At 43.2% G+C, this 25,680-nt stretch overlaps 1 protein-coding gene across 6 annotated transcripts in view; it reads left to right on the top strand.

Annotated features, from left to right (window-relative positions):
- RASGRF2 (Ras protein specific guanine nucleotide releasing factor 2) overlaps positions 1-24,775 on the top strand; it is a 114,908-nt gene extending 90,133 nt beyond the window's left edge. For 3 of the 6 annotated variants that reach the window (XM_039566478.1, XM_039566477.1, XM_039566476.1), the window contains exons 19-27: positions 7,923-8,035; positions 14,149-14,209; positions 14,699-14,802; positions 15,166-15,250; positions 15,893-16,090; positions 17,629-17,708; positions 18,701-18,818; positions 19,569-19,637; positions 20,307-24,775. In XM_039566478.1, the coding sequence (XP_039422412.1) occupies positions 7,923-8,035; positions 14,149-14,209; positions 14,699-14,802; positions 15,166-15,250; positions 15,893-16,090; positions 17,629-17,708; positions 18,701-18,818; positions 19,569-19,637; positions 20,307-20,399 (921 nt within the window). In that variant the 3' untranslated portion in view covers positions 20,400-24,775. Of the gene's footprint in view, positions 1-7,922; positions 8,036-14,148; positions 14,210-14,698; positions 14,803-15,165; positions 15,251-15,892; positions 16,091-17,628; positions 17,709-18,700; positions 18,819-19,568 lie in introns of all 6 variants that reach the window. The other 3 variants (XM_039566475.1, XM_039566474.1, XM_039566473.1) reach the window with 1 other exon arrangement.
- Positions 24,776-25,680: the final 905 nt, after the last annotated feature.

Below are 25,680 nucleotides of genomic sequence, written 5' to 3'. Positions count from 1 at the left end.
ACTTTTATCTACATTAAGCAAATCTACAAGTAGTTTCACTGATTACTTTTGCATTTGCTTTTGCATCATGTTTACAATTGGAATTCTTTTAAAAATATGAAGAGGACAAAGATAATGAGTAACACATTGTGCATTTTCTAAGTGTAAGCTGTTACCTGCACTCCCTGGTCTCTCACTGCCTTTTATTTTTTCCATGGCAAAGGTGTCAGATTTTAGTTCTTTAGCTCTCCTTGTCCATTATTATTCCAATATAGCACATATTTTAAAATGCAAGGGCTTTGGCATGAGAAATAAGAAATGCTACATCAGCAGAGCATGTAATCAGCTTTTTGTGTTGTTTACTTGTGAGACTAGGGAGAGAGAAAGGACAGACATAAGCAAACTAGTCAGAAAAGACTGACTAGTTGCTGCCAAAAAATATGGGACAGGACTAGTTTAAGGAGGACAAGTGAAGAATTACTGTCTGGCCAAACAATTTGAAATGTTGGCAGTAAAGATGTACAGTCCTGGGAGAGCAGTAGCTCCAAGCTTATTTTACAGTAACAGCACAAACTGCAGATCCTGAGCCACCAATGTCTGGTGAGGAAACGCTTACTCAATTTTCAAAATGACACAACAATAAAAGCATTGAAATTTTTTAAGAACAACAGACCTGCCAAAAACTTTTATATGTTTTAAGGTATTTGTGTTGTTCTCTGGATACTCATCAACCTTGGCTGAGACATCCTTCATCCTCATGAGCAACCAAGAGCAGGTTTGATTCTCAAAAAAAAGGGCAGGTTTTATTCTAAAAAAACCTGAACAAACAAAAACCCCCAACTTACAACATAACTGAAAATAAGTGGATGTTTGCAAAGATAAACATGCAATTTTGATATTGTTTTCCCTCTTACCTGCCTTTGAATTTGCTTTTACTGCAAAAACTCCCAGCACCAAATGGGCAATTTCTCTCTGTCCAGAGACTGTTCTTTTGCAATGTCCCAAGATCTTCGTGGTCATCAACAGCCCACACCACTACTAAAGGTGACCAACCATGCAGAGTTTTTTCTGGCAAAACACCATTTCCTCATCACTGGATGCAAAGAGAATCAAACACAGTAGAGGTGTAACGAGTGTCTTTATTTCTCTGCCAGGTGTGAGATGGTGTTACAGACTTGCTTTAGTGCTGCAGCTCGTGAATAATTCTGCAGCATAACCAACTCTGTCTTGGTGCTCTCTGATTCACCAGTGGTAGGTCTGCCTAAGTTGTTGTCCTGATGTCTTGTGCACTGGTGCAAGACTCACACACAGCCATCTGTTCAAGGGCTCTGACGTGCATCATCCCACTTCACTATTCCCTACCCTCCATGCCTCCCTCTGGAACCCTTTGGCTCGCTCAGCCTCTGCTCTCTTGCGTGTAAGAACATGGGTAAGGGTTAGTGCAAGAACCGAGGGATGCAGGAATTATCCAAACAGACGGTTCAGAGCCTTGTGTTTGCTCACTTTGCTCTAGAAAATCCTTGACTGGGGTTTGGAACATCTGTGCTGGGGTGTGGAATCAATTAACTTCCACTGTATTGCAGCTGTGTCAAAACCACACTTAGGGATGGTTTAGCTTTGCTCTGTTTTTACTTTTTTTTAAATCTATCTGACCATGGACAGCATTTAATACGTAAAATTGTCTGTGACCAGAAAACAGAATCATTAAAATTAATGAATCAGCCTATTCAGTGAGGATGGGCTTTCATAAAGTGGTTTTGTTTTCTTGAAATCATGCTGAACAATGCTTTAAAGAAATTGATTGTTCTTAAAACTTGAGTCATACACTGTAGAAGCCTCACTTAAATTTCAAGTAAATGTACACATGGTAGTGCCAGATCTGCAGCCCTTTGTGGAGGGCACAAGGAATTAATGAATGTCCCTAGGACCTCTCAAGGCACAGATAAAAGTGTGGGAACAAACCATCCCCAGGGGAAGTGACACATACATCCCTGTTTTTACCACCCTGAGCAAGAGTAGTCAAACCTGTTCTGCTCATCAGCCAAAACCAGCACAGTATGAAAGGCAGCTTTAGATATTCCAGATTGTTTTGTTTACATTTTTCTTCTTTTTATTCCATGTCCCTCCTCTTTTTTTGATTCAGACACCTGCAAGCCAGCAAAGCTTTCTTCTTGCCCTAAGTAACAGCAGAATGTTTGTGTTTACATTTTGTTTTTGAAATGTGGTTGAGAGGAGCAGAGCAGGATTCTCCTGTTGTAAACAATGAGCACACAAATGACAGGGCAGAGGATCACTGGGAGCAGGAGCCTTGGAGCATAACCACTGGCTCCTGCAGAGGTAGAAAAATAGGAAGGCAAAAGGGGGCCAGGGCAGAAAGTCTCAGTATGACTTTCATTATCTGAGCGAGGTCCTGTAGCCTTGTTTTATTTAAAAATACTTCCTTGCCTTTTATCTATCTTCACTTGTGCTGCAAGTGAAGCTTTTTCTGCTCCAAAATGGCAAGCAGATTGCAGTGGAGCTTGTCCAAGGCTTTCACATCTGGCCTCTCTGAGTGACAACTGAGGGCTTGTTCCCACTGGCTTCTTTGAAGATCTCAGCTGGAACGGTTCTCTCACAAACTCTCTGGCTGCCGGATGGTGTCAGTGACTTACAGAGTTACCACAAGGCCTGGGGAGAGGACCATGGCTTTGATCTTGAAAATACAGGTCATGATCTGTGCCCAATGCCTGCCCGGCTCCAGCTGTGACATTATGTAATGCAGCTCATGCTCGTGGTCATATCCACACAGCCGTGGTGGGTCTTCAGCAGGAGGATTGCCAGAGGGAGTTACTGATAGCACTTGGGGACTGGGGAGAACACCTGGATACATAGGATTGTCCAGGAAAAGATGATTGCAGTTAGTTAAAAATAGTGTTAGCTCACATGAATTGGCCCATTTCATTTCTTTCTACTTCATTGGAATAAAAGTAGAGAGAAAATCCTTTATATGAACCCCACTAAGCTCATATTAAATGGCATAAAGTAATGAATAAGGTATCTGGTGAGTTTATAGTAAGTATATTGTAGAAATATGAATGAATTGCACTGAAGCCACACTTAGCAAGATACACTGTATTTTAACTACATTGCAAATTGACCTCTAGGACCTGTGGCCCCTGCCTTGAAACAGCAAAGACATTTCTGGTGTTCTTTGTGAAATGAGCAGCTGTGGTGATCCGGATGGCGAGGAGCCAGGGGGGCTGCCCGGAGACAGCCTCGAGCGTGCTCTTGGCCACTTGGTGAGGAGACCCAGCGTGCCTAAACTTGTGCCCTGGATAATAATGCCCTGAGTTGCTGCTGTGCCACGTCCCAGGCTGGCAGGAGCCAGGTGTTATAAACGGAGCCTGGACTTTTTTGGGTGGAATAAAAGTCTGCTCATTTATTTAAAAAGAAAACCAGGAGCGGAGACTCGAGATAAGCCCGAGTCCCACTCGGCAACCCAGAAAAGAACAACAGTACGGGGCACAGGGCGTTCCTTCGGACTCAGGTTCCTCAGGAAGACCCCCAGGGACTGAGCCCCGGGGCCGTTTTATAGTCCCTCTGATGTTATGACTGGTGCAGCTCCGATCCTCCCTCGGGTGGCTCACTGCCAGGGTCCTCATTGGCGTTCAGCTCCGTCAGTCTCTGGGGCGTCGAGCGATGGGTTTGCCCCTTAACCAATAATTCCTCAAGATGTTTACATCATAAACCCTTAAGTCATCTTAAGAACATTCCAGAACATCCTCCCCTTTTGTATAGACCCACCACTCTTCCCCCATTGGTGTCACCATCTAGCGATCACATAGCAGCAACTATTAACTTATTAACTGTATATAACAAGTGACTATTAACTTCTTTTTAACAAAAAAACCCCTTTTAACCATTTATTACACAGGGGTTTGCTTGGCACGGCCCTGCAGGGCACAGGAGTCAGCCAGAGGGGAGCCAGGCCTGCGGGCAGCCACAGGGCTAGTGGGGCTCTGCGCCCGCTGCTGCTGGAGCCCGACTGCTCCGTGCTCCCCAGGCCCTTGGCGAGCGTGTGGCACCCAGCACGCAGGGCAGGGCTGTCACATCCCCTGCGTGGCCCCTGCCCGTGTTCCTCGGGTCTGTGTTCTGTGCTGGGAGCTGCTGCTCGTGCTGCTGGTGGCTCTGCCCCGAGGGAGCCCAGCAGCAGTGACAGCAGACACCGATTCTGTGCAATCAGGGCCGACACTCCTCACAACCCCCCCATCTCTGCGCTTGAAACTGACTGGAGGACAACGCTGTTGTCCTTTGCTTGTTTCTTGAAGTAAACCAGACTCAGTTCAAGCTCAGGGATGAGTTTTCCTGAAAGCCAGTTATAATTTCATTTATCTCTGCCTTCCACCTGTGTCAATGTTTTGTTGCATATGAATTTGTACAGATTTTGCTCAACACAACTGTGTGTGGTAGGTGAAGTGTGGTTTTTTGCTTCAAAATTGAATACTGTAGTAGAGGACTGCAGCAGTGGAGTAACTTCACTTAATTATGAGTGTTTGATCTGCTGTGCACAAGATTAAGACTCACTCATCTGCTGCCACTGAAATAATTGCCTGTTTTCTTTTTGGCATGTGAACAAATACATGAAAATAAGACAATCTCCATCTACTTAAAAATATTCCAAATTCCTTGCAAACAGTCTTCAAGCAGATCTCTCTCCCCTCCTGCCTCTTTCTTCCCTCCCTCCTGTCCTTTTGTAGTCCTTCTCACTTGGCCTACTCAAACATAAATCAGGTCCCCATGTTTTAGCTCGATTTCACTTGTCTGGATTATTCATTGCTCCCCACATTTTTTAGATGCAGAATGTTTCCTCTCACTGAGGAGCATTTAAAGAAAGGGGAGAGGAAACGCTTCTGGGGTTTCACTGAGCTCATGTCAAATCTTGAAAATATATTCTCTGTATAAGCCACCGGCAGTAGATCTACTTTTTCTAGTTTAAAAAGGCACCTTAGCTAAGTTTTTTTCCTTGCTTTCTGCTGCCTCTGCTACACTCTCGTTTCTTCTAGCCAGTGATTCTGAATCTGAGTAATACCCACACTTCATTAGGCTACTGTAGACTCTGAAATATATTAGAGGTATGTGACCCTCTCATGAAGAACTAAACCACTGTCAGATTGAAATGTGCCTGCTGGAAAATTGAATGACTCTTGTCTGACCAACTGTAATCCTTCTCTGATATGTAAATTTCAACTAGAAGTCAAAAATTGGTGTAAAATTATGTAGAGAGATGTGATACACATGTATCTAGAGCCATAAATAGCTACCTGTGGATCTAAGTGTTCTATAATATAAACAGATAAATATTCATCTATGACACCCATAATATGCATAGATATAATCTGCATGTATTTAGAGTTATTTAGTTACTTTTAAATTATACATAGAATTGGTTGCTAAGTATTTTGGTGTTTGTATCATTCTTACATTAACCTTTCTCCACAAAAGTTAAGTACATGTACATGTTTAAATGCAGTATTATTATTTCCCTATTTTTTTAATATATCGGTTATCATGCTGGAATCTCAGTACCACTCAGATAATGACCTTCACTAGAAATAGAGAGTAGTTCTTAATTTTTCTTCTGATTCTCACCTTTTTTCATAGGGTTTTTTTTTTTTTAACTCATCACACTATAAGAAACAGATAACATTGCTTTAAAAAAAGAGACCTGTAAATTTGAGTTTCTCCAGCAATTCCAGCACTACTATCTTGTGGAGATTACTCAGTAAAACAAGTTTTACTGGTAATGACCCATGTATTAATTCTCATTATTATAAGAATTAGCGTGTAAACATGCAAAAACTGGAAATGCTTTGGTTTGGCTGGATCTGATAATTATAGGTGAGGCTTCCCCATCCTATTTGCAAATGAAAGAACTTTAAAAATTCTGGACTTTTTTGGTCATAGGTTTGGTTTCAACAAAGGAAGACATCTTGAGAGAAAATACTTTGTAATGAAAAGAATCAACCAGTTGTGGTTTGAAAGCTGTGCTTGGAAATAAAATTGTGACCACGATGATGTGATCTGCCCGAGGATTTTACCCAGCAATGCTGAATGAGGATGATGGATGTGTCACCTCCTGGACACCTGCTCTGCTCATTTGGGATATTTTTGTAGCCCAGGTTGCAGAGATACCCATCCTCTTTTATACAGTGTCTGCCACTGAGCTACAGGACAAGCACTGACATTAATTACACTGATCGCTTAGGCTTGTGCAGACTCAAGGTTTCTCCTTTAACTAAATTTTGATAGTTTTATATTTCACATTATTTTCTTCTTGAAGTCACTGGAGTGAACAGTACTGTCATGTAGTTTAGTTGCATTCCTCATGTTTTCAGTAATTAGCCCCATTTCCATACCCTAAATATATGAAAAGATTCTCCTGTCTTCTCTTGCAAACAGGCTAAAACAGCTCCTAAGGGAGGCATTTCAGAGCATGGCTATACAAAATGTGTTTTAGAAAACAAGCACAGTGCAGTGCCCAGAAATAATTTTTGCTTGGCTTTGAGCTGAATGTTTGATACCCCCTCCAAAGCTTAATGTTGCAGCTTCCTATTCTTCTACACCCTCAAATATGGGTAAACATTTCCAAAAAAATAAAACACAGATATTAATTGGTTCCAGACTATTAATTAGCTGAGGCCCAGGTGAGGACACTCTTGAAGAGTGAAGAGGGGATGCTGTAGCAGGAGGGAAATGCCCAGGGCAGGTGATTTCTGAGCGCTGACATTGGAGCAATAACCCCTCTCAAAAGTGCTGTGAGGCTGGCTGTGGCTGCTCCTGTCACGAGCACCCATTCCCCTCCTGGTCTGAGCTGTTCCCTCCCATTTCCAGTGAGGCTCCACTGGCCTCTGTGGCTGTGGCAGTGCTCTGATGCCCACCACAGCTGGCTCTGCTGCTCCCAGAGGCACACATCTACAGAGCCCTTCACCACGGGAGGGGCTGTGGGGGTTCTTTGGAAATGAAATACAATGCTCCTGTGCCGAGATGCCAGATATTCCCCATTTTCAGTAACTTCGTGCCTGCTGTTCCCATGGAAACAAGAGGGAGCTCTGCACACACATGGTCCTGCTTGCAAGTAGCTGTGGATTGTCAAGGAAGATCTGTGATGCACCAGGCAGCTGAAGGGTTTGGGTTTAGTTTTCCTATGAAAATGCTAGCTTTGAGCTGAATACAAGAATTTTTGGACTGTACCCCAAGTCTTGCCTGTAACTTCCCACCTTAAAGCTTGTACATTCTATAATTTGTGAATGTCTAATACTCTGTTCTCATGATTTTTCCAAATTCAGAGATCACCATAAATAGCTGTTGCATGTCCCTGAATCACAGTCCTGTGTCAGGTATCAGTCTGCCCTAGAGGTAATGAAAATCCTGAAGCTCTTCAGTGCAGGGCTGGCTCATTTAGTTTAGAACTCACTTGTTTGAGTATTCCACAAAAAGCAGACCTTTCCAACAGAGTGGGTATGAGATAAGAAATAGCAGAGCAGGAGGCAGATGAACAGAGAAACTCAAGAAAGCAGTGAGAGGAAGCCCAGTATCCTGCCTTGCTGGGCAGTAGTGCCAGAACTGCAGGTAAACACAGAGGAGAAGAGAGGATGTTGTGGGTCGTGGTCAGATGCAGGTGATAATTCAGAAAAGAAAGGTAAACTGATCAGCCCATCTCCACACAGAAGACAAAGGTCAGAAAGGAGAAAAATTACAGGCTTTGGAAGATCCTACTTTTGTGGCCAGTTGGCTATTGCATCTTTCTCTAAATATTTTCAAACGTAGTAAAAAACAGAAAGCAAACAAACAAACAAACTGCAAATCTAATTGGAAAAAGAAGGCAAACCCATTAAAGTATACCCTTTCGGTTGTTTGATCAATACTGTTAAGACTAAAGAAAGTAAAAGTTCTTTCCTTTTTAGGATTTTGAGCTGAACAACGAGCTGAAAATGAATGTGTTAAATTTGCTGGAGGAAGTTTTGAGAGACCCTGACCTTCTCCCCCAAGAAAGGAAAGCTACTGCAAACATACTGAGGTAAATGCATTTGTAATTATTTCCCATGTTAACTGCAGTACAGAGTGAGATAGCTGGGGGACTGGCTATCCGAGAATTCACAGGTTTGGGTTTTCCTCCAGAGTATTGAGTTTTGAATGATTGCTCGGTGTTTTATGAGCCATAAAACAGAGCCTGTTTTAAGTTTCATTCATAAAAAATACCTGTATTGGAAAACTTTGCTGCAGAACAGCTGACAGCCATGAGTTCAGCCTTCAAGTATGAGTGAAAACAGCCCTGTCTACAAAGTGTGAATATTTTATAGCCACTGATTTTCATGTAAATCATTCTACATTACTGAGGAGCAGTAAAAATTTAAAGACTAAGCACTGATTAAATGAATTAGTTGAAACGTTTGAAGACTGAAGAGTGATTAAAGTAAAACATCAGGAAAACACAGATAAATCTATGGTGTGCTTTGTTAACATTTCAGTAAGTATTCTGCAGGTAAGCCAATAAGGGTGCAATAGTGTATGCCTGCATTTTCTAAGACCATTTGACAGATTTACCAACAGATACGTGGAAAAAAAAGTGGCTGAAAAGTTGTTCACTTGTGAGGACAAGCATCAAACAAAAGATAAGAAACACAGATAAGTTCTGATTAAAAGCACCTTTCTCTTTACATAAATAAAAATAGTCCTCCTTTTAATAATACTGTGTGTGCTGCTATTGCAAGTGAAAATAATAAGTTTGTTTTATGTGTTTCTTTGGAAGAAACAGCAAGTCAAGAGAGCAAGAAGGATGAGGATGATATGGGTTTTGATAATATGTGTGACAGCAAAGGTTCTACTCACAGTGGGAAAAATTACCTTAAAACTTTCAGCTTCTTAAGAAAATATTTGAAAACAAGCCTGGGCTGGCTGTTCCTGGCAGAGTATAGGGATGGATTTATAGGCCTTCACCATACAAGTTGGTCAACAATTTCCTGTACCCAGTTTCAAAATAGTCAATTTCCACTAGCAGTTGCATCAGAAAATGGACCTTTGTATTTATGTGTAGACTATGAATTGTCTCTGTATCCTTTCACTGCTGTTCTAGGAAATGGTTGTTACTATTTATCCTCTCTTCCCTCCTAGAACTGATTACTGAGTACCTGAGCACACTGTCTGATACACCAGTGAACACAGTTCATCACATACTTCCTTTTTTCCGAATTTTCAAAAATTCAGACTGCATTTTTGACCATTCTCTGAAATTTCATGCTCTATTTCTTTTGCAAAGAAAAAAATGGAAAAAAAGCTTTTTCTTTTAGCCTTGGCTAAAAAATCCTTTATTGCTTTTCAAGACTGGCAGTGCTGCTAAATATACATGGATGCTGGACAACTTGATGTGAAATATTTCAATCCTACTTCAATGTGAATTAAATTTCAATACAATTATTCCCCTTTCACTTGGAAGGGGGAGGTGTTCAGATCACCTCAGGTAAATGTCTGGTAATTAAGAGTGATTTCCAGAGTTTAACAAAGCACTGTGATTACTCGTGGAGACACAGGCTCTCAGCAAGGCTATATGGTCAACTGGGTGAAGGGAATTACAGGATCTAAGGAATAATCTGCTGTTGTTGGCGTGTAACTTTATCTGTGATAGTGACACAGGAGTGCCCGTTCCTTTATTCTTCCACAGTCCTTAAGTTTTAGTGCACATTATTAAAATAGAAATATTTGTAAGCTTTAAAAAACTCTGATGGACTTCCTGGTCTAAGTAGGGACCTGCTCTCCTGTGGAGACTGTGAGCACTCAGTCCTGGCACCATCTCAGGTCCTGGGGCATCCAGGGGTCCCTCTGCTCCTCCAGCTCCTCAGTATGGTGGTGGGTTCAGAGGCAGAACTAGCTGTTCTTTGGCAACTTAACTTTGCAATATTCAGAATATAAATGGGGGAGTAGTTTCTGTCAGGGGATTTAGCTGTTCTGGCAGGTTGAAAACATCCTTGTACAGTTCTGGAACTGATTTCATGGAGGATGAGAAACGAGCATTGTCGGGAGAGATGACATTGACCTGCCTGAGTCCTGTCTGATGGCACAACTGCACGAACCCAGAGGGCAAACAGGTTTCCAGTGCCAGAGGGAAAAAGGCTTTTTCTACATTACCACTAAAAACGAAAGTGCTGCACGTGGTGCAAGAGGAGGATGTGATGGCACGGGGTTTGTTCTGTGCCCCCACACTGCCGTGGCTGGTTCAGTAGGTCAGGCCAAGCACTGAACCTGTTCTGCCCCAGACTGGGAGAGCTCTCGCTGTTTCTTGTCTTCAGAGATCACTGTTTACTGCAGGGGGGAACCACGTTGCTGCTGACCCAGAAGTGCTCAGCTTCGGGCCAAGGTTGCACTGAGCCACCCTGAGGATGCTCCATGTCCTGCAGTGTCCTCCCTGCAGCATCGATCCCTTTTCTGCATCACAGTGGGGATTCTCTGTCGTGTCAGGTTACAGTCAATGTTCCGAGTGTTGAGAGAGGGCCTTCACTGTAAAAATAGTTTCCTGAGCTCCTTCAGCCATCCATAGGCTCTGACAGCCATTATGAAGGGTTTGCATTACTAAAGAACCCTGTGGTGGGACCCTGTGTTTACCTGAAGCACCAAACCACAAAACAAAGTGCAGTCAGGGAATGCAGCATTCCTGCCACAGCCGATCCCTGCCATGGAGGAGATCCTCTCCACCAAAATTCTCTGAATTTAGGCACCCTGGCTTTTCCTCCATGGACGGTGACAGAACACAGGCAGGGACTTGCTGTGAATCCCCCCAGATGTCCTAAAGGCACTCTTGCAGAATGTGCAGAGGTGCTCCCAGGCTTTGTGTTCCTCTCTTGGTTCCTGTTCAGTGTCTGGCTTGGAGAAAAGGTGCTCAGCCTGTGCCCTGCTACTTGGAGAGATGTCGTCTTTCTAGTTTTCTTCTGAATTGAGACCTTTCATCTAATACTGCATAGAGGGGAAATATAAATTACCTGGAACTGAAAGGCTTTTTTTGCTGTTGTTAGAAACCAATTTGTTTGAAGATTTCTGACAGCATGCTTTTTGTAAGAAAGCACAGATCTGTCATAACTAGAAGTTTTGACGAAACTTCATTCAAAAGGTTTCTCTGGGACAGGCTGAAAATGGGAAGAAGGAATAATCCAGCTGATGTGGCCTTCATAAAAATAGTCACTCACCCACTTGCTAAGTGAGCGCTATAAAGTAGGCTTTTTTTTGTTGTTCTGCAGAGGTGCTTGCTGCAGGCATTTTATCTAAAACATGTATTCTATCAGAATTCTGGGCTGCCTGTCAGCTGTCACTGTGGGCCTTGGCTTCCCCATATCTCAGTTTTTGTAGTGTATTCTTGAGTCTGAAAGGTTGACAAATGCATAATGGGCTTAGGACAAGCAGTTCTTGTCAAAAATTCAATTTTAAACATTTGTGAAAGAAAATTCATGCTTTCTGAGGCTTAACATTGGTATTTTTTATGTCTCCTTGAAGGGTATTGCGTAAAAATATGTCTTTTTATAAGCTGCCCCAGCCTTTGCATGCATGTCCATGTATGTGCATAGACTTTCCTTGGAAAATCCATCCCCTTGTCAGCAGAGATCAGAGGAGCAGGAAAGGTTGGTTTGTGTTCCAAAGATACATCATGGTCAGTTCTGGGAAAGGCTCTGTTTAGAATATGAATGACAAGGAAAATGTTGATGGGAGATGCTGAGCTGCTTCATGCCTTGAGTCATCAAACAAAGCAGCTGGTACTTCTTGCATGATGGGATTTCTGTTGTGTGGACTGACAGGGTTTCTCTTCAGGGTAAAAAAGCTTTTTATAATTCAGAATCTGTTCTGAAAGCTAGGCAAACCTATCAATGTATGTTTTGCTTGAATTTTTATCAGCCTTATTGACTAACCCCTGAAATCTAGATAAAATTAAATTGATAATGAAGCAGGAAGGTATAAATTCAGACTGAACAGCAGTGAATAAATTTGATAGATAACCCTATATGGGGAAAAAAGGGTTCTTTCAAGAAACAGCTCTTCTTCAGACTAAACATAGATGAAATCCAGGGATATGCAGATGTCAAAATGTGATGGATGAACAATTTTTCTGCCTTGTATGATCTCACCAAACAACACATTTCAGGCTCTCTACCTTGCACTAGCTTTTAAGTATTTTTTATATGCCTTATGTACCACAGAGGAAGGAGGAGACACATGTAGAAATTTTCAAATAGAAAATTATTTTAATATTTTGGGCTGGTCAAGCATGAAGAATAGTGAGAGAGAGAATCTTGGTGATTCTAAGAATTAGAAAGGTAATTCTATTATATTTTCTTCATTTCGGAAGGTGCTGGAGGTGTCACCCCGTTGAGTCCTCCCTGAGGGTGACACTGCCCAGGAGAGCCCCTCTGTGCCTTTGCTTTCTCTTGTGACTCTTTTCACAAGGATCTGCTTCTTCCCAGCTCACAGGAGCTCTCCAGGGAGTGCAGTGGGAGCTGTCCAAGCAGGACTGGTCAGCCCAGTGAGTGTCCCCAGTCCTCTGTTGAACCTGGGTGTCCCAAAAGTGACAACAGCACAGACTGAAGTGGAAGATGCTATTGATGCTATTGAAAAAAATACCATTATCCAGGCTAGAGATCTGTCCTCTGCACACTTCAGTGTAGAATATTTCTGGATACCAGAAAAGTTGGTTTTGTTTTCTTTCATGAGATCACTGTGCTAGAGAAAAAGCATCTGTTTAGAAGGAGGGATTGAATGGGGCAGGGGGACAGGGCCTGTGTGGTTTTCATTGCTAGAGGTTCTTGTCACAGGATGAACAACACCTTCCTGAGGCACCCAGGCATGAGGTACAGCACAAAATAAGCTGCTCTGCAGGACAGATTGCCAGGCTATTTAAGGGACTGAGGCTGCACTCTGTTATTATCTGGCCAAGAAGCTTAGGGATCTCCTGGAGAGGTAGACACGCCTTGCCTGTCAGACACAAGGTGCTTCAAGCCCTCATGAATTAAAAAGAAAGGTGTTTTGTGTGGATGTGGAAGGCTGCAAATGAAGGAGGCTTCTGAGATCCTGTCTGTGTGTATCTGCATTTGATTTTAGCCTAGCCCTCAGTTTGGCAAACCAAGAGGAAACAGCAGCAGCCCCCAGCAGAAGAACCTGGTGTGCTGGGCATAAAACCCTTCTGCACACCCACCTGGCGCAAACTCATGTCTCATGCCAGAGCTGAGGTCTCCAGGCAAAGTGATGCTTTCCCCTTATGGCTTTCCCTGGTGCATGCAGAGTCTGCCCTGCAGAGTGCACTGGTAGGGAACTGGAGGGACCTGTTGCTGTGGGTGTCCTTCTGAAGTCGTCAGCAGGACCTTGGGAAGGGTCACCTGAACTGTCCTGGGGAATTCAGCTGAGCAGGACCCTCTGCAGAGAGCCTGACCCAGGGCCCACCTGTACCTGCACCTTCATCCCGATGTTAAACTAAACCTCCTCGGAAGGGAATCTGCCCAGCAACTTCTGGGCACATTGTTGTGTCCTTTCAGACGGCCTTTTACATTCTGACTTAGCTACTTCTCCCTAAATCTTCTCACTCCTGTATTACATAAATCCGGTGTTTTCACGGTTTCTTTGAGTCTGTGTTTTCCAAATGAAGGGGTAAGATCTTGTAATTATGTGCAAGTATGCTGCATCACGGTAGATGGTGTTCAATCAATACTTACTTTCGCCTGGTTAATTTTTGACCCATTACTCTGAAATAACTATAATAATCACAGGTTTTCTGTAGCAGAATTGGAAACACTCATTAACACTTTTATTACTGAAAGGAAATAATGTCCTTGCTACAAGTAAAAGCTGCAGCTCGCTGTCCATTTCCACACTCTGAGCTCAGTGTGGGACACTGAACAGGACAGTTTCCAGGATTCATTAGCTGAGAGATATTAAACCTCCATGGAAATATTTTACCTTACATGTCTCTGATGCTGTAACGGTTTATACACTTTTACTTGAAGAAAGACATGAGTTTTTAGGTAACAGATTTTTTTTATCTCCTCAATTGCAGTTTTAGGATTTATTTGAGATAAACCATTTTGCTGATCTATGGTAAGGTTTTCCCATAACCATGGACAATTTTATTTATATAGGATGTTTTGTTATTTTATTATTCAGGACTCTTTCTCAGGATGATCAAGATGATAACCATTTGAAAATAGAGGATATCATTCAGATGGTAAGTTCATCTTGAGAGTTAAACATCAATACTCCTATAGAAATGTTGTGGGTTTTCATCAATAAAATGTAACACAACTGCAACGTGTTAAGTATTTCTGACAGATACACTGTTCTTTTATACCAAGAATGTCCATTTCAGTTTAGAGATTGTAAGAATTTGAAGGCCATATCAAAAATGAACTTGTCAAAACTTCAGTATTTGGACATAAATCTCAAGATTTTAAAAAGGGGAAAGATATTAATAGATATGAAATTATAAGTGCAAAATATGCGGAGTTTAATTAACCTACATTCATACTCCTGAGCTGGTGTGTGCTTGTACCTCTGTGAGTTTCCAGCCTGGTGTTTGTGTCGTTTGCAGTTGTTATTAATTCTTATTTCTCCTTATCCTGAAGTTAATTGCAGCCCCGTGTTGAAGGTTGCCAGGCAGCTGCTCATGCCCTGTGGCACACAGAGAGACCCCTCAGTGTTCTCCTTGCTTTTGCAGCCAGACTGCCCCAAGCCCGAGTGCTTTGAGACGCTGTCGGCCATGGAGCTGGCGGAGCAGATCACCCTGCTGGACCACGTCGTGTTCCGCAGCATCCCCTATGAGTGAGTGTCCCCTGGGGGGACAGGCCACCGGCCGGGCAGCACCGGCCCCGGGCTCTGCTCCTGAGGAAAGGGCGTCGCACATAAAAGCATCGTGTGGTGTAAATAGGGTCACGGTGCGGGAAATTAGGATGGGGTGATAGGGCACAGGGGATTAAGAGAAAAATAAGTCTTCTGTACAATATTTACCGTTTCAGACAGCATTAAAAATGGTATAGCGAGATGCTGGAATTAGTGTAAAGCTGTGTTATTAGCTTCCAGCAAATTGAGGTATCCTTGAAATCTGCTTAGGCTGTGGTTACAGACAGACTCTCTGCTGTGTTTATGAAGATCTTGTTGGCTTTTTTCTCTCCCATCAATGTCTAGAGAGTTCCTTGGGCAGGGCTGGATGAAAGTGGATAAAAATGAGAGAACGCCCTATATTATGAAAACTAGTCAACATTTTAATGATGTAAGTACTCTCAAATACAGATTTGCTTTCTAGGAACCCCATGGACTGTCTCTGACCTCTGGAACAAAAATACTGGGTTTTGTTGCAGTGTGATGTAATGTGTTATCTAGTAGTGACTTTATGTTGCAGCCTTTTTGTAATTAACCATTTAAATCAAAGCAGATGAAGATTCTTGTTTCCAGTAATTGGTACTCAGCATTTCAGTAGCAATTTAAGAGAAGAACATTTTAAACTGTAGCACATTGCCTTTCAGCCTACTGAAGAAACTGCATTTTCTCCAGACAAATATAACACCAGTTCTGTGTAATGAATGTCCTTTGGATCCCTAAACATGTCTTTGCTCTCTATTATTTTCCTTGATTTGTACTGAGAGACTTCCCAATCAGGGAGTCTCTGATGGCTTTATCATTAGTTTATCACTGATGGCTTGGAGACCTTCCCATTGCATCCCCAACCCTTCACTGCTGTCACCATCCCCTCCACCTGCCTCAAGCTCTGTTTTCAGTGTTCCCTGGGTTTATCAAGAGCCATCATTTCCATCCTGCGCTGGTTGGGGGTTGTTCTGCCTTGTCCCTTAATTAGTGACATGTTAGAAGGGATCGTGCTTCGCTTCCCTGAGTCCCTGCCTCTCCCCGTGGCCAGATGAGCAACCTGGTGGCCTCGCAGATCATGAGCTACGCCGATGTTCCCTCGCGGGCCAGCGCCATCGAGAAGTGGGTGGCGGTGGCCGACATCTGCCGCTGCCTGCACAACTACAACGGCGTGCTGGAGATCACCTCGGCCCTCAACAGGAGTGCCATCTACAGGCTCAAGAAAACCTGGGCAAAGGTGTCCAAACAGGTGAGAAGGACACGGCCACGGGCGGGGGGGTCCCGGTTCCATCTGTAACCGTGTCCAGGGGTTGAGACGGGATCCCTCCTGTAAATATTTCTGCTTTTCCACCGCGTGGAACTGGCATCTCCTGTCCAGGTCTTTTGCAGTTAGATTTTTTATCTGTGGGAACAAACTGTTTTCAACATAATTGGCAAGCGTCAAAGACTATTGGGCCTGACGTGCTGAAATGTTCAAGTAAACTAAATTTAGGCATTTTTTGATAGACACATCTGGGTGGTTACAAGCTATGGTTAAAGTCTGGCCAGCTGCCTAAAATAGGAACTGCCTGTGCAGAAAGCCTGAAAGAAGGTCAGAACCGCTCAAATTCATGAGTTTTTTTCTTCCCAGTAGGGGATGGTTGAGAAAAAGTCTTCTTTCTCATTAAGGAGCTCAAGTTCAGGTGCAGTGAACACCTCTCTTTAACCCTTACCTGGCTGCTGAGAATGTCAGCAGAAGCTGTGAGAATGACTGCCAGCCTCAAAAGAAAAACACTCACATGAAAAAAAGGCCTGTTGGGATGAAGATAATCCAGTCTTTTATGTTCTGTGTTCTAAATGGTTCAGAGAAATACAATTAAAATACATTCTGACTGTACACCTTCTCCAGTCAGCTTTTTCTCAGCTGCTTCGTAGCTGCTGCTATGTTATTCTATTTAAAAATCTGTTAAAAATCCTTTAAATACAAACTGTTGTGAGTTTACCTCCAAAAAGTGTTATGGATAGAATTATTTTGATTTTTAAACTTCTCAATTAAAAAAGAAAAAACCAAACCCACAGCAGATTGATGTTGTGGCACAGTCCTGTGGCACCTATTGGGAATGCAATCTGGGTTTTTCATCAGCCTGCTTCTTAGAAGAAAGTGACTCTGTCTGCCTACAGCTCTCTCTTAATTGGAAATTCAGTTTCAAATACGATGAATTTCTTATCATTCTCTACACTCAAGTCTCAAGTCAGTAGCAAAAACAGTCTGAAAATCAAATTTATTTCACTTAAGAAGGAACCAGGGTCTGATGATGGCCACTGAAAGTGATTTGTGTAAGACATGAATGTATGCTCATTTACATACTCAGCTTTTACCTGGAACTTGGAGGCAAAATCAGCTCAGTGCAAGCTCCAAGGCAAGGAACAGCCCTTGCTGTCACCAGCTTCAGTAAATGCAGCTGAGGACCCTCAGCAACATGTAGGATCTGTTATATTCTTGTGTGCACAGCAAACTGAATTCCTGACCATTAATTTAATAAACCTGTGGGTTTTCCTCCATTTGCAGGGTAATAATATTAGCATAAATACAGGTTCTGTGTATCACTCATAGGAAAATCTTTAAAGCTGCCTAATCTCCATTTTCAGAAAGACAGGAGGAACTGCAGTAAAGCTTAATTCTTAATGCCTGTTTTGCTACTCCTGAAAATGGGGTGGGGATGATAAGTGAATGACACCTTTGCTACAGTCTAATTCCAGTCATTTACGTGCACCAGCAATGACATTTGTAATGCATTTTCTTTCTAGACAAAAGCTCTCATGGACAAGCTTCAGAAGACTGTGTCATCTGAAGGAAGGTTTAAAAACCTGAGAGAAATGCTCAAAAAGTATGCCTCCCTACAGTATACAACTGTGTTTTGTTATAAGAAGTGGATAGTTCATGTTAAAGATTAATTGCATTTGATTAAGCTTTAATAATTAATATCTTTCTTGCCTAATAACCTTTTAAAATCTAGGTTGGTTCTATTTGGCATTATTGTTTTGCTGAATATGCTGTGATTTAATACCCCTGGTGGATAAACATAGTAGCTCCAGAGAATTACTGAAACAAATGAAACTATTTTTCTGTGTGAACATTCCCTGTTGGGGTTTTATGTACACTGATAAACTTTTTCAATAACTGTAAAGTCAGCTTTATAAATTAAAGATTTATGGAAAACAGGATTGTTCTAGTTAAGTTTAGGGCTTGGGACTAAGCCTGTGTCAGGTCACAGACCCGTTCATATGACAATAAACTATGTTTCTGACAATAAATTATGAGAGGAACATAGGGACAGGACAAAGGCTCAGGGACATTTCTTCTCCTCTGGCCTCCCAGCCTGCTGGAAAACAGCCTGTTTCTTTTATGCAGCAGTCCTTGAATATTGTTTTCTTTAATTGATTTGCCAGATTGCATTTGACATTCTGTAATTTTGGTATCCAGGATATTCCGTGTCAAGTGTTCCGCAATTTATGTGCTGATTCCAGCTGTATAAAAACCTGGATTTTTCTGAGTTTTGTAATTGGAAGCAGGCTTTTCAGAATCGAATGGCACAACTACTTCAAGTGATCTTGAGAGAAGCTGACAACTGAACAGCCAGAATAATTAATGGTATATTTAAAAATTGCCATTAATATTAGATATTGGGCAGAATGCATTCAATTTGTCACAGGCAGAGCAAACACAACTCTAGCAGAGGCAGAGGAGCTGTTTGTCCTGGAAAGGAATGCAACCCATTGCTTAGAAGCAGGCAAAGTAGTAAAGAGTTTGTGTGAGTTAGAAAAAAATGCATTTGCAAAATGTAGCTACAGGAAAATAATCTGATTTGTTGATTTACAGCTGTAACCCACCTGCTGTTCCCTACCTTGGGATGTACCTGACTGACCTGGCATTTATTGAGGAAGGAACACCCAACTTCACTGAGGAAGGCCTTGTCAATTTTTCCAAAATGAGAATGGTAATTTTCAGTTTCTTACATGCTTCACCAACAGGTGTTTAATTGCGTGTGTTAATTATTGATTTCATTGTAACTCCTCTGAATGTAACTTCGGGGAAGGTGTTTTGGTGGTGTGCAAGAGAGGCAGTGCTTGGAGAGCAATTCCTTGAGGCAGTCTTCTATCACCACCTTCTGGCAGGCTGGGTATTTTCACAGGCTGAATTTGTCCCCAGTTTACTTTCTGAGAAATGACAGCAAAAGCAGCTGCCTGAAGCTCATGAAGGAGCAACAAAAAGCTTTCCTAAATAACCAGAATTACAGGAATGCAGTGATTCAGCAGGAAGCAGTAATCACAATGTTCTTTTCAAAGTGTGCCCTGGTCTATCTGAAGAGCACTTTTAAGTTGATGCTTCTCTCACTGCCATGTAATGCTGTTTTGTAACAGCTCCTCAGAGGGAGGCATGGAAATTTCTCCTCTCATTTCAGCTTAATGCCCATCTTAGGGCTACACTCTGCAGCAGTCAGTCGAGGGAAAGAGCAGGGAGGTTTCATTATGGGAAGGGGAGAGCCAGGGTGGTTCACTTGGGGCTGACTGAGGAATAAATGTTTGACTTGGGAAAGTGAAGTCCTTGGGAGCTGTTGGAAGATGACCTCTACCCTTCCCTTCCATCCTCCCAAGCTAAATGGAATAATTTGGTGCAAAATTATGGCTTTGTGTGGCTTAGCTGGAGTCAAACTGGTTGCACTTACATACCCGTGTTCTTTTGAAAGATCTCACATATTATCAGGGAAATACGGCAGTTCCAGCAGTCCTCCTACCGCATCGAGCACCAGCAGAAGGTAAGGCTCCTGCCTGCTACTGAAATCAGCGCTGTGGCAGCAATTACCTGTGAGGTACAGCTGTCATTGAAAGCTAAAATTGGTGTTTTCTGCTCCCACGCATGGAGGAGAGGACAGACGGACACACAGACGGGTCTTTGGGGTGGTGAGACCCTCACCCTGCAGGGGCTCTTTGTTTGATGCCTTCTAAAGAAGCTTTTTGCTCCTTTGGAAGGTCCCTGGGGATTTGCAGCCCACGAGAGTGTGAGGGGTTCAGAGGGAGGTATGTTCTCCCTGCCCTGAGACCATGCACTGAGGGTCAGGAGATGCCCTGAGCACCTGCTGAGGCATCCTGCAATTCCTTTCCCCTTTGTCCTTGGGAGTGATGCAACTGTGACCAAAGCCGGTCTGTGCCTTCAGAGAAGGTTCATCTCAGACTCCAGACGAGCAGCTTGGGTTGAGGTAACCTGGCAAAGGATTTGCCCTTTCCTAAGAGGAGTTAATCCTAATGAATTCCCAGAGTGCTGCAGCTCCATCTTTATGCCAGCAGCATTCCAAGGAGCTGTGTGGTTTCTCAAGAAAACAACACGAGGGGATCTCAAGATCCAAAATGTGCTGAAAGGGAAAGGAAGGCTGGGAGGTTCCTATGGCAGTTCCGTGCAGTCTGTCCATCCGTGTTTCCCCGTCCAGGTCACTCACTACCTGCTGGACAAGACCCTGATCATCGACGAGGACACCTTGTACGAGCTGTCCCTGAAGATCGAGCCCCGGCTCCCCGCCTGACGTGCCCGCCCCGCTGCAGACAGCTCTGGGACAGTGAACAGAACCATGCATGCCACCTCCTATAGACAGCAAGATGAATTCTGAGAAGAATGCCAGCTCTCTTGTCCAGCAAGAGATACAGAGTCTCACAGCCTTTCCCTCTCAGGAAACACAAATGAGTGTTGGAGGTGAAAGACAAAGACTCTTCCTACCCAGCTTAAGCAATTTCTGCTTTGCAAAGATCATGTTTGGCATTAGGGATCATGATTTAATGGGAAACAGGAGACTTTCCTGTGAACAGGCACTCATTGCAGCCATCTCACATGAGAAATTAAGGGTACAGATTTAAATGGTGGTAATATATTCAGGTGTATTAGGATAAATAAGCAAAGTGAGGTGGCTGGGTTGATGGCTAACTATGTGTTCACTGAGGCAGTAATGGCTGTGGTGTTCTCATATTGTGGTAATTTCATTCAAAAATCAGGATTTTAGCAGTCATCTACTACTTTGGAGTGATACTGACAGCATCTATTAACTTCAGATCTGCAGTTGTTTGAAACACCCGCTGTACATTTAATGCTACTCTTTATAAAACATTCTCTTCTTTCAGTGTCTCGCCAGCCTTTTCTAAGGTGACTGATTGTATCTGTAAAAATGATTTGTAAATATATTTTTCATCAGTGAGAGTATTTACAGCATGGAGAGCAAATGGACTGGTGGAATAGTTGTAAATAGTTGCCAGCTGGGAAGGTGAGGGATCAGGAGGGGTGGTGCAGAGGAGGGTGAGTGACGTTGCACATAGCCCTGGAAGAGGCACTTTATTTTCCTGCGCCTCCTGCAGCTTCTCTGACAAGTCAGGCTACAGAGCACTTTCTGGACACACTGTGGAGAGAAATACATGTCTGCCTGGCAGCAGGCGGTGATCAGCAGTGAACACTTGGAGCTGGAGTGACAGTTTCGTTCTGCGTGGAATCGGTGGTTTGAAAAATGTGTATCTTTTTGTTGTTGTTCAGCCATTTGGCACTGACTTAGCTCTAAAATTGAACCTGTCAGTGGCAAACATTGAATGCCAGCAAACACAAACTATATATTTTTATCTGAGCTAGTAATTATCACGTGCATATGTTTGAGAAAACGTGCTATTTGTATATGTTTTCAGAGCCTCTGCTTTTGTGATGTACCAGGTAGATAGATGTCATTTCTACAGTAGTTGGTACTTCTTGTATTTTCCTCATCAAGAGTGGCCTGTTGTAGCTGCATGGGAAGTTAGCTCAAATGCTATAAAGGACATCATAGCATAAAACACAGGTGTTATCACTGTTGAAAACAAAAATTGGCTGGAAAAGTGTCCTTACTTTTCCAATGATATTCAGCCAGTTGAAGAAATAGGGCTATATCACCGTATACCTCCCTTAAATCCTCTCAGGGAGAAAGGTGTTTAAAACAGATTGTGACTGAGGCCTATTTGATCTGACATATCTTACACAGTCATGATGCTTCTTAACGCTGGCGATGAAAAATGGACCTGCCTGGCTTGTGGTTTTTGTCTTTATTTGCACTTTAATTACACTGCTGGCCCAGCCCAGAGCTGCACAATGAGTTCCATTCGTTCTGTCTGAGTGTGACTGCCAGCACTTACAAATGTACCTTAGCAGCTGTAAGTTTCATTAAGGTCCTTCTCCACAAGGACCATCTCCTTGTAAATAACTGCATGGGGAAGTGTCCCCGATACTGGAAAATTCCTCCATTAGAAAAGCAGACAGCAAGGGAGATGGAAATGCTAGGAACACTTTAAATAGTTCTGGCTAATGATTGCTGTAGAAATGTTACTTATAGAAGCTTTTTATTGTAAAAAATGTGTTTATTTCTTTTGACTAATGATTGACAAGAAGCTGATTGCATCCCAGTGCATGATATGAGGAGAAAAAAAAAGAGCATGGTTTATTTGGACCACAAAACCAACTGTGTGTTTACTGTAAAGCAGTTACCAGGCAGTAGTTTCATAAAACACTTCGAAGTCATGGAGCAACAGGGAAAATGTGGTCCAGAAAGTGATTTCTTAAGTTGGTTTTATTGTTTCTTTGTTAACAAAGAAAATGTCTAACAGCTGTCAGTGTCAATGGGCATCTGTGTTATACGCTATAAAGTGCTGCTTTATCTGCCTGTACCCATTTAACCAAATCTCCTTCATGTTCTTAGGGTTACAGGGTACAAATCCTCATCGTGCTCCTGTCACAGTTCATTGTTCTGTGCTCCACACGTGTGTGTTGGTCAGAGCACTCGATGCATTTCAGCGCTGGCTCACAGGGCTGTGCTGTGCTCATGTGACGAGAGGAGGGGGGCAGATGGGCCTTTCCAAAGGGGTTGAGCACCCAGAGCTTGAAATCTGGGAATGTGGTAGTTCAGCCCCTTTGGGGAAGCACATCCTGCTCATATGCCAAAGGTTGCCTCTTGTCCCAGTGGCCAGTTTAGGTCAGAATCAGGAGAGTTGCATGCTTGATCTGTGTTTGTAGCAACAGCAGCAGCAGCAACAAAATTTGTTAAAAATTACTATGGTCACAGTGATGTTTGACTTGCTGATGGCTAACGTTGATGTTTTTGCTTGGGGATACAATGCTTTTGTTAAAGCACAGGAAGAAGTGAGGATGCACCTTGTCGCCCACAACCCTCGCCAGGGCTGCAGCCCCGTGACGGCAGCTGGCAGCAGCTGTTGTGCAGCACACACAGCCAGTGCTGGGCTGTGGGCTGAGTGCTTCTGAGTGCCTCTGCTACAGCCCTGCTGCATGTTTGGGCTGTGGCAATAGTCAGTAGGCAGCAGCAACCTGCTTTGTGTGAGGCTTTGCCTAGTTCCAGTATGACCAGCTTAGCCCAGTGGTGTCCCTGTGTGGCCACAGGGGTCTGGAGCTCCTCGCTCCCTGTGCCACCCCACCACAGCCGCATCACGTAGAGATGATAGAGATATCATCATCACACACCCACTCTTGGCCTCTGGTGTTTCAGGGAGCACGGCTCCCAGTGAGGACTCTGTCACTGGGGTCTTGCTGTCTTTTAGGATCTTGTCTCTCGCTGCTTTCACGCCGCGGGAGCATCACAGACTCACTTTCCTGCAAAGGGAGCCGGAGGAGCCCCGCGAGTGAGGATTCCCTGGACAGAGAAGGGCCGAAGCGCCTGTCCACTTGCCTTCTGAGCCCCCAGGCTGCCTGCAGCGAGGGCTGCTCCGTGCGCGGGCGGCCGGGCCGCTGGCGGCGATGGGGATAACGCGTTTCACCCGCTGCTCTGCGGCGGGCGCGCTGCCAGCCACGCCCGCGGGCTCCGCAGGACCTTGTACTGCAAAAGTAGCAGCCCAGCTGTGACCGTGGTGACCCGGGACCCTGGGCAGCAGCACAGACACGGCCCCTTCAGCGACCGAGAGCGCTCGTCACACGCTGACACAGGGTTAGAGTTGCCTTCACCCCAGCCTTCACCCCCAGCCCTCCCCCTGAACCCAGCAGTTGTTGTTAGTGACCGAGCCCTGACTACTCATCCTCTAGATGAAAACCTTGACCTGTAGAATTCACAGTGGCAGAGTGTGTTCGTTCTGTCCCTTTCCTCTGGCTAGTCCTGTGACACACAGACACGTAGCTTCATGGTGAGAGGTGATACCTGGCGCTGATCACCCTGATTTTGGAGTAAGGAGGAGGTCCCCGTCCTCTTTCTGCTTTCCTAGCTTTTAATACTGATTATTGTTCTGTAGGATAAAAAGGAACTTAATTATTTTAATTATTTATTAACTTAAACCATGTTGATTTTTATTTCAGGACACGTTAATTATCCCAAATTTTCCTTCATGTTTATAATTTATTTTAAGGGTTTTCAAAAACACTGTTTTATTTGTATCAACATTCAGTCTTTCCTCCTTTCACTCTTAGCAACAATATTAAACCTTGATGATTTAAAACTCTCACCCATAGAGACATTTTTACCCACTCATAATTTTACTCACCAAGGGCAAAACCCTTCAGACCTCATTCTTGACAGTACCTTAGGCTTCACCGAGAGCTTTTCATAAGTCTTTGGGGATCTGGCTCTCAGCTATTTGCCTGTTACAGTTTTTGCCTCCAAAGGTCAAATGTCTCTGTCTAGGATGCTTTATGTCCAAAATGCTGCTCAGTGATGGTTGTTCTGTTGTACCTTTACTCCTGAGGTAGTGTCTGAAGTTCTGTTACCTAGGGCAGTAGATGTGTGTTTATTTGACAGATGTACCTATATCAAACGTGTTACTTAGTGCACAATCCAGTTGTTTTTGCATGTATTGCAACTTCTCTTTTGACCTGAGGTTATTGCTTTGTATTGTTAGTAAGGCATACCAGGCAAGGTGTTGTGCCTGTGTGCTAATAAACATTCTTTTCTTTCCCGAGTTTCAAGAGTCCTCACTGGAGTTTGTTTATTCTTTTACCCCGTCATGAAGAATTAAATCTACTCCCCCTGAATTACCGAGTCTCTTAGAAAAGCAAGTCATGAAAGAGGAAAAAAATCGGGGAAAATTTTGGGTCCGTAGTGGGAAAGAATGGTTTAAATTACTGTGTTTTACTCTTCTTTTCCACTCATGATGCATTGCAGCTGCCATGGGCATCACTGGTCATAACTGACATTGGGTTTGGACTTCTGTCTACACGTCCCTTGCTTTCTCTGGGCTGGTGTCCTGCCCTGGGTTTAAAAAACCAATAAAAGCACATGTTAAACACAGGAAAAGACAGAAACTGTCATACATTAAATCCCTAATTGTGCTTGGTCGTTGCATATTAAGTGCTTTAATTAATTAATTTTGAGTTAAATATTTTTAAATAGAATCCTAAAATTAACCCATCAGCCCAGGTACAAAAATCAAGTTCCATTATCAGTGTTTTCCATTGTTCAAAGTAGTTTATTAAGAGAGTTGCACCCTTCCCAGTTAAAAAATTCCCCAGTTAAAAATCCCCAACTTATGCTCCCTTTTCAAACTTCAAACCACCTGTACACCATAAGAGTTATCTTTCCTGTGTTTACTGTATACTTTTACAAGTGTTTTAAGATGTGTTGGATGTATTTTAATACTTTTTTTAGGTGTTTTTACTTGCACTTGGGTTCCAAGATTAACTTCAAAAACCCTAGTTCTAACAGCCAGCAGCTATTTTTAGCCCCATAGCCGGTACCCTGTAGGCAAGCATGGCAACCTGAATTTTAATGAAGGCATTTTAGCACCCTTATCTCAACTAATACCACTCCTCTGACAACGATGAGCCATTGGTGGACAGAGATGATCTGTCAAAGGGAAAGCACCAAT

Source organism: Corvus cornix, chromosome Z, assembly GCF_000738735.6.
Source record: "Corvus cornix cornix isolate S_Up_H32 chromosome Z, ASM73873v5, whole genome shotgun sequence".
Classification (NCBI taxonomy): Eukaryota; Metazoa; Chordata; class Aves; order Passeriformes; family Corvidae; genus Corvus; species Corvus cornix.
This window is presented reverse-complemented; position numbering and strand designations above follow the sequence as displayed.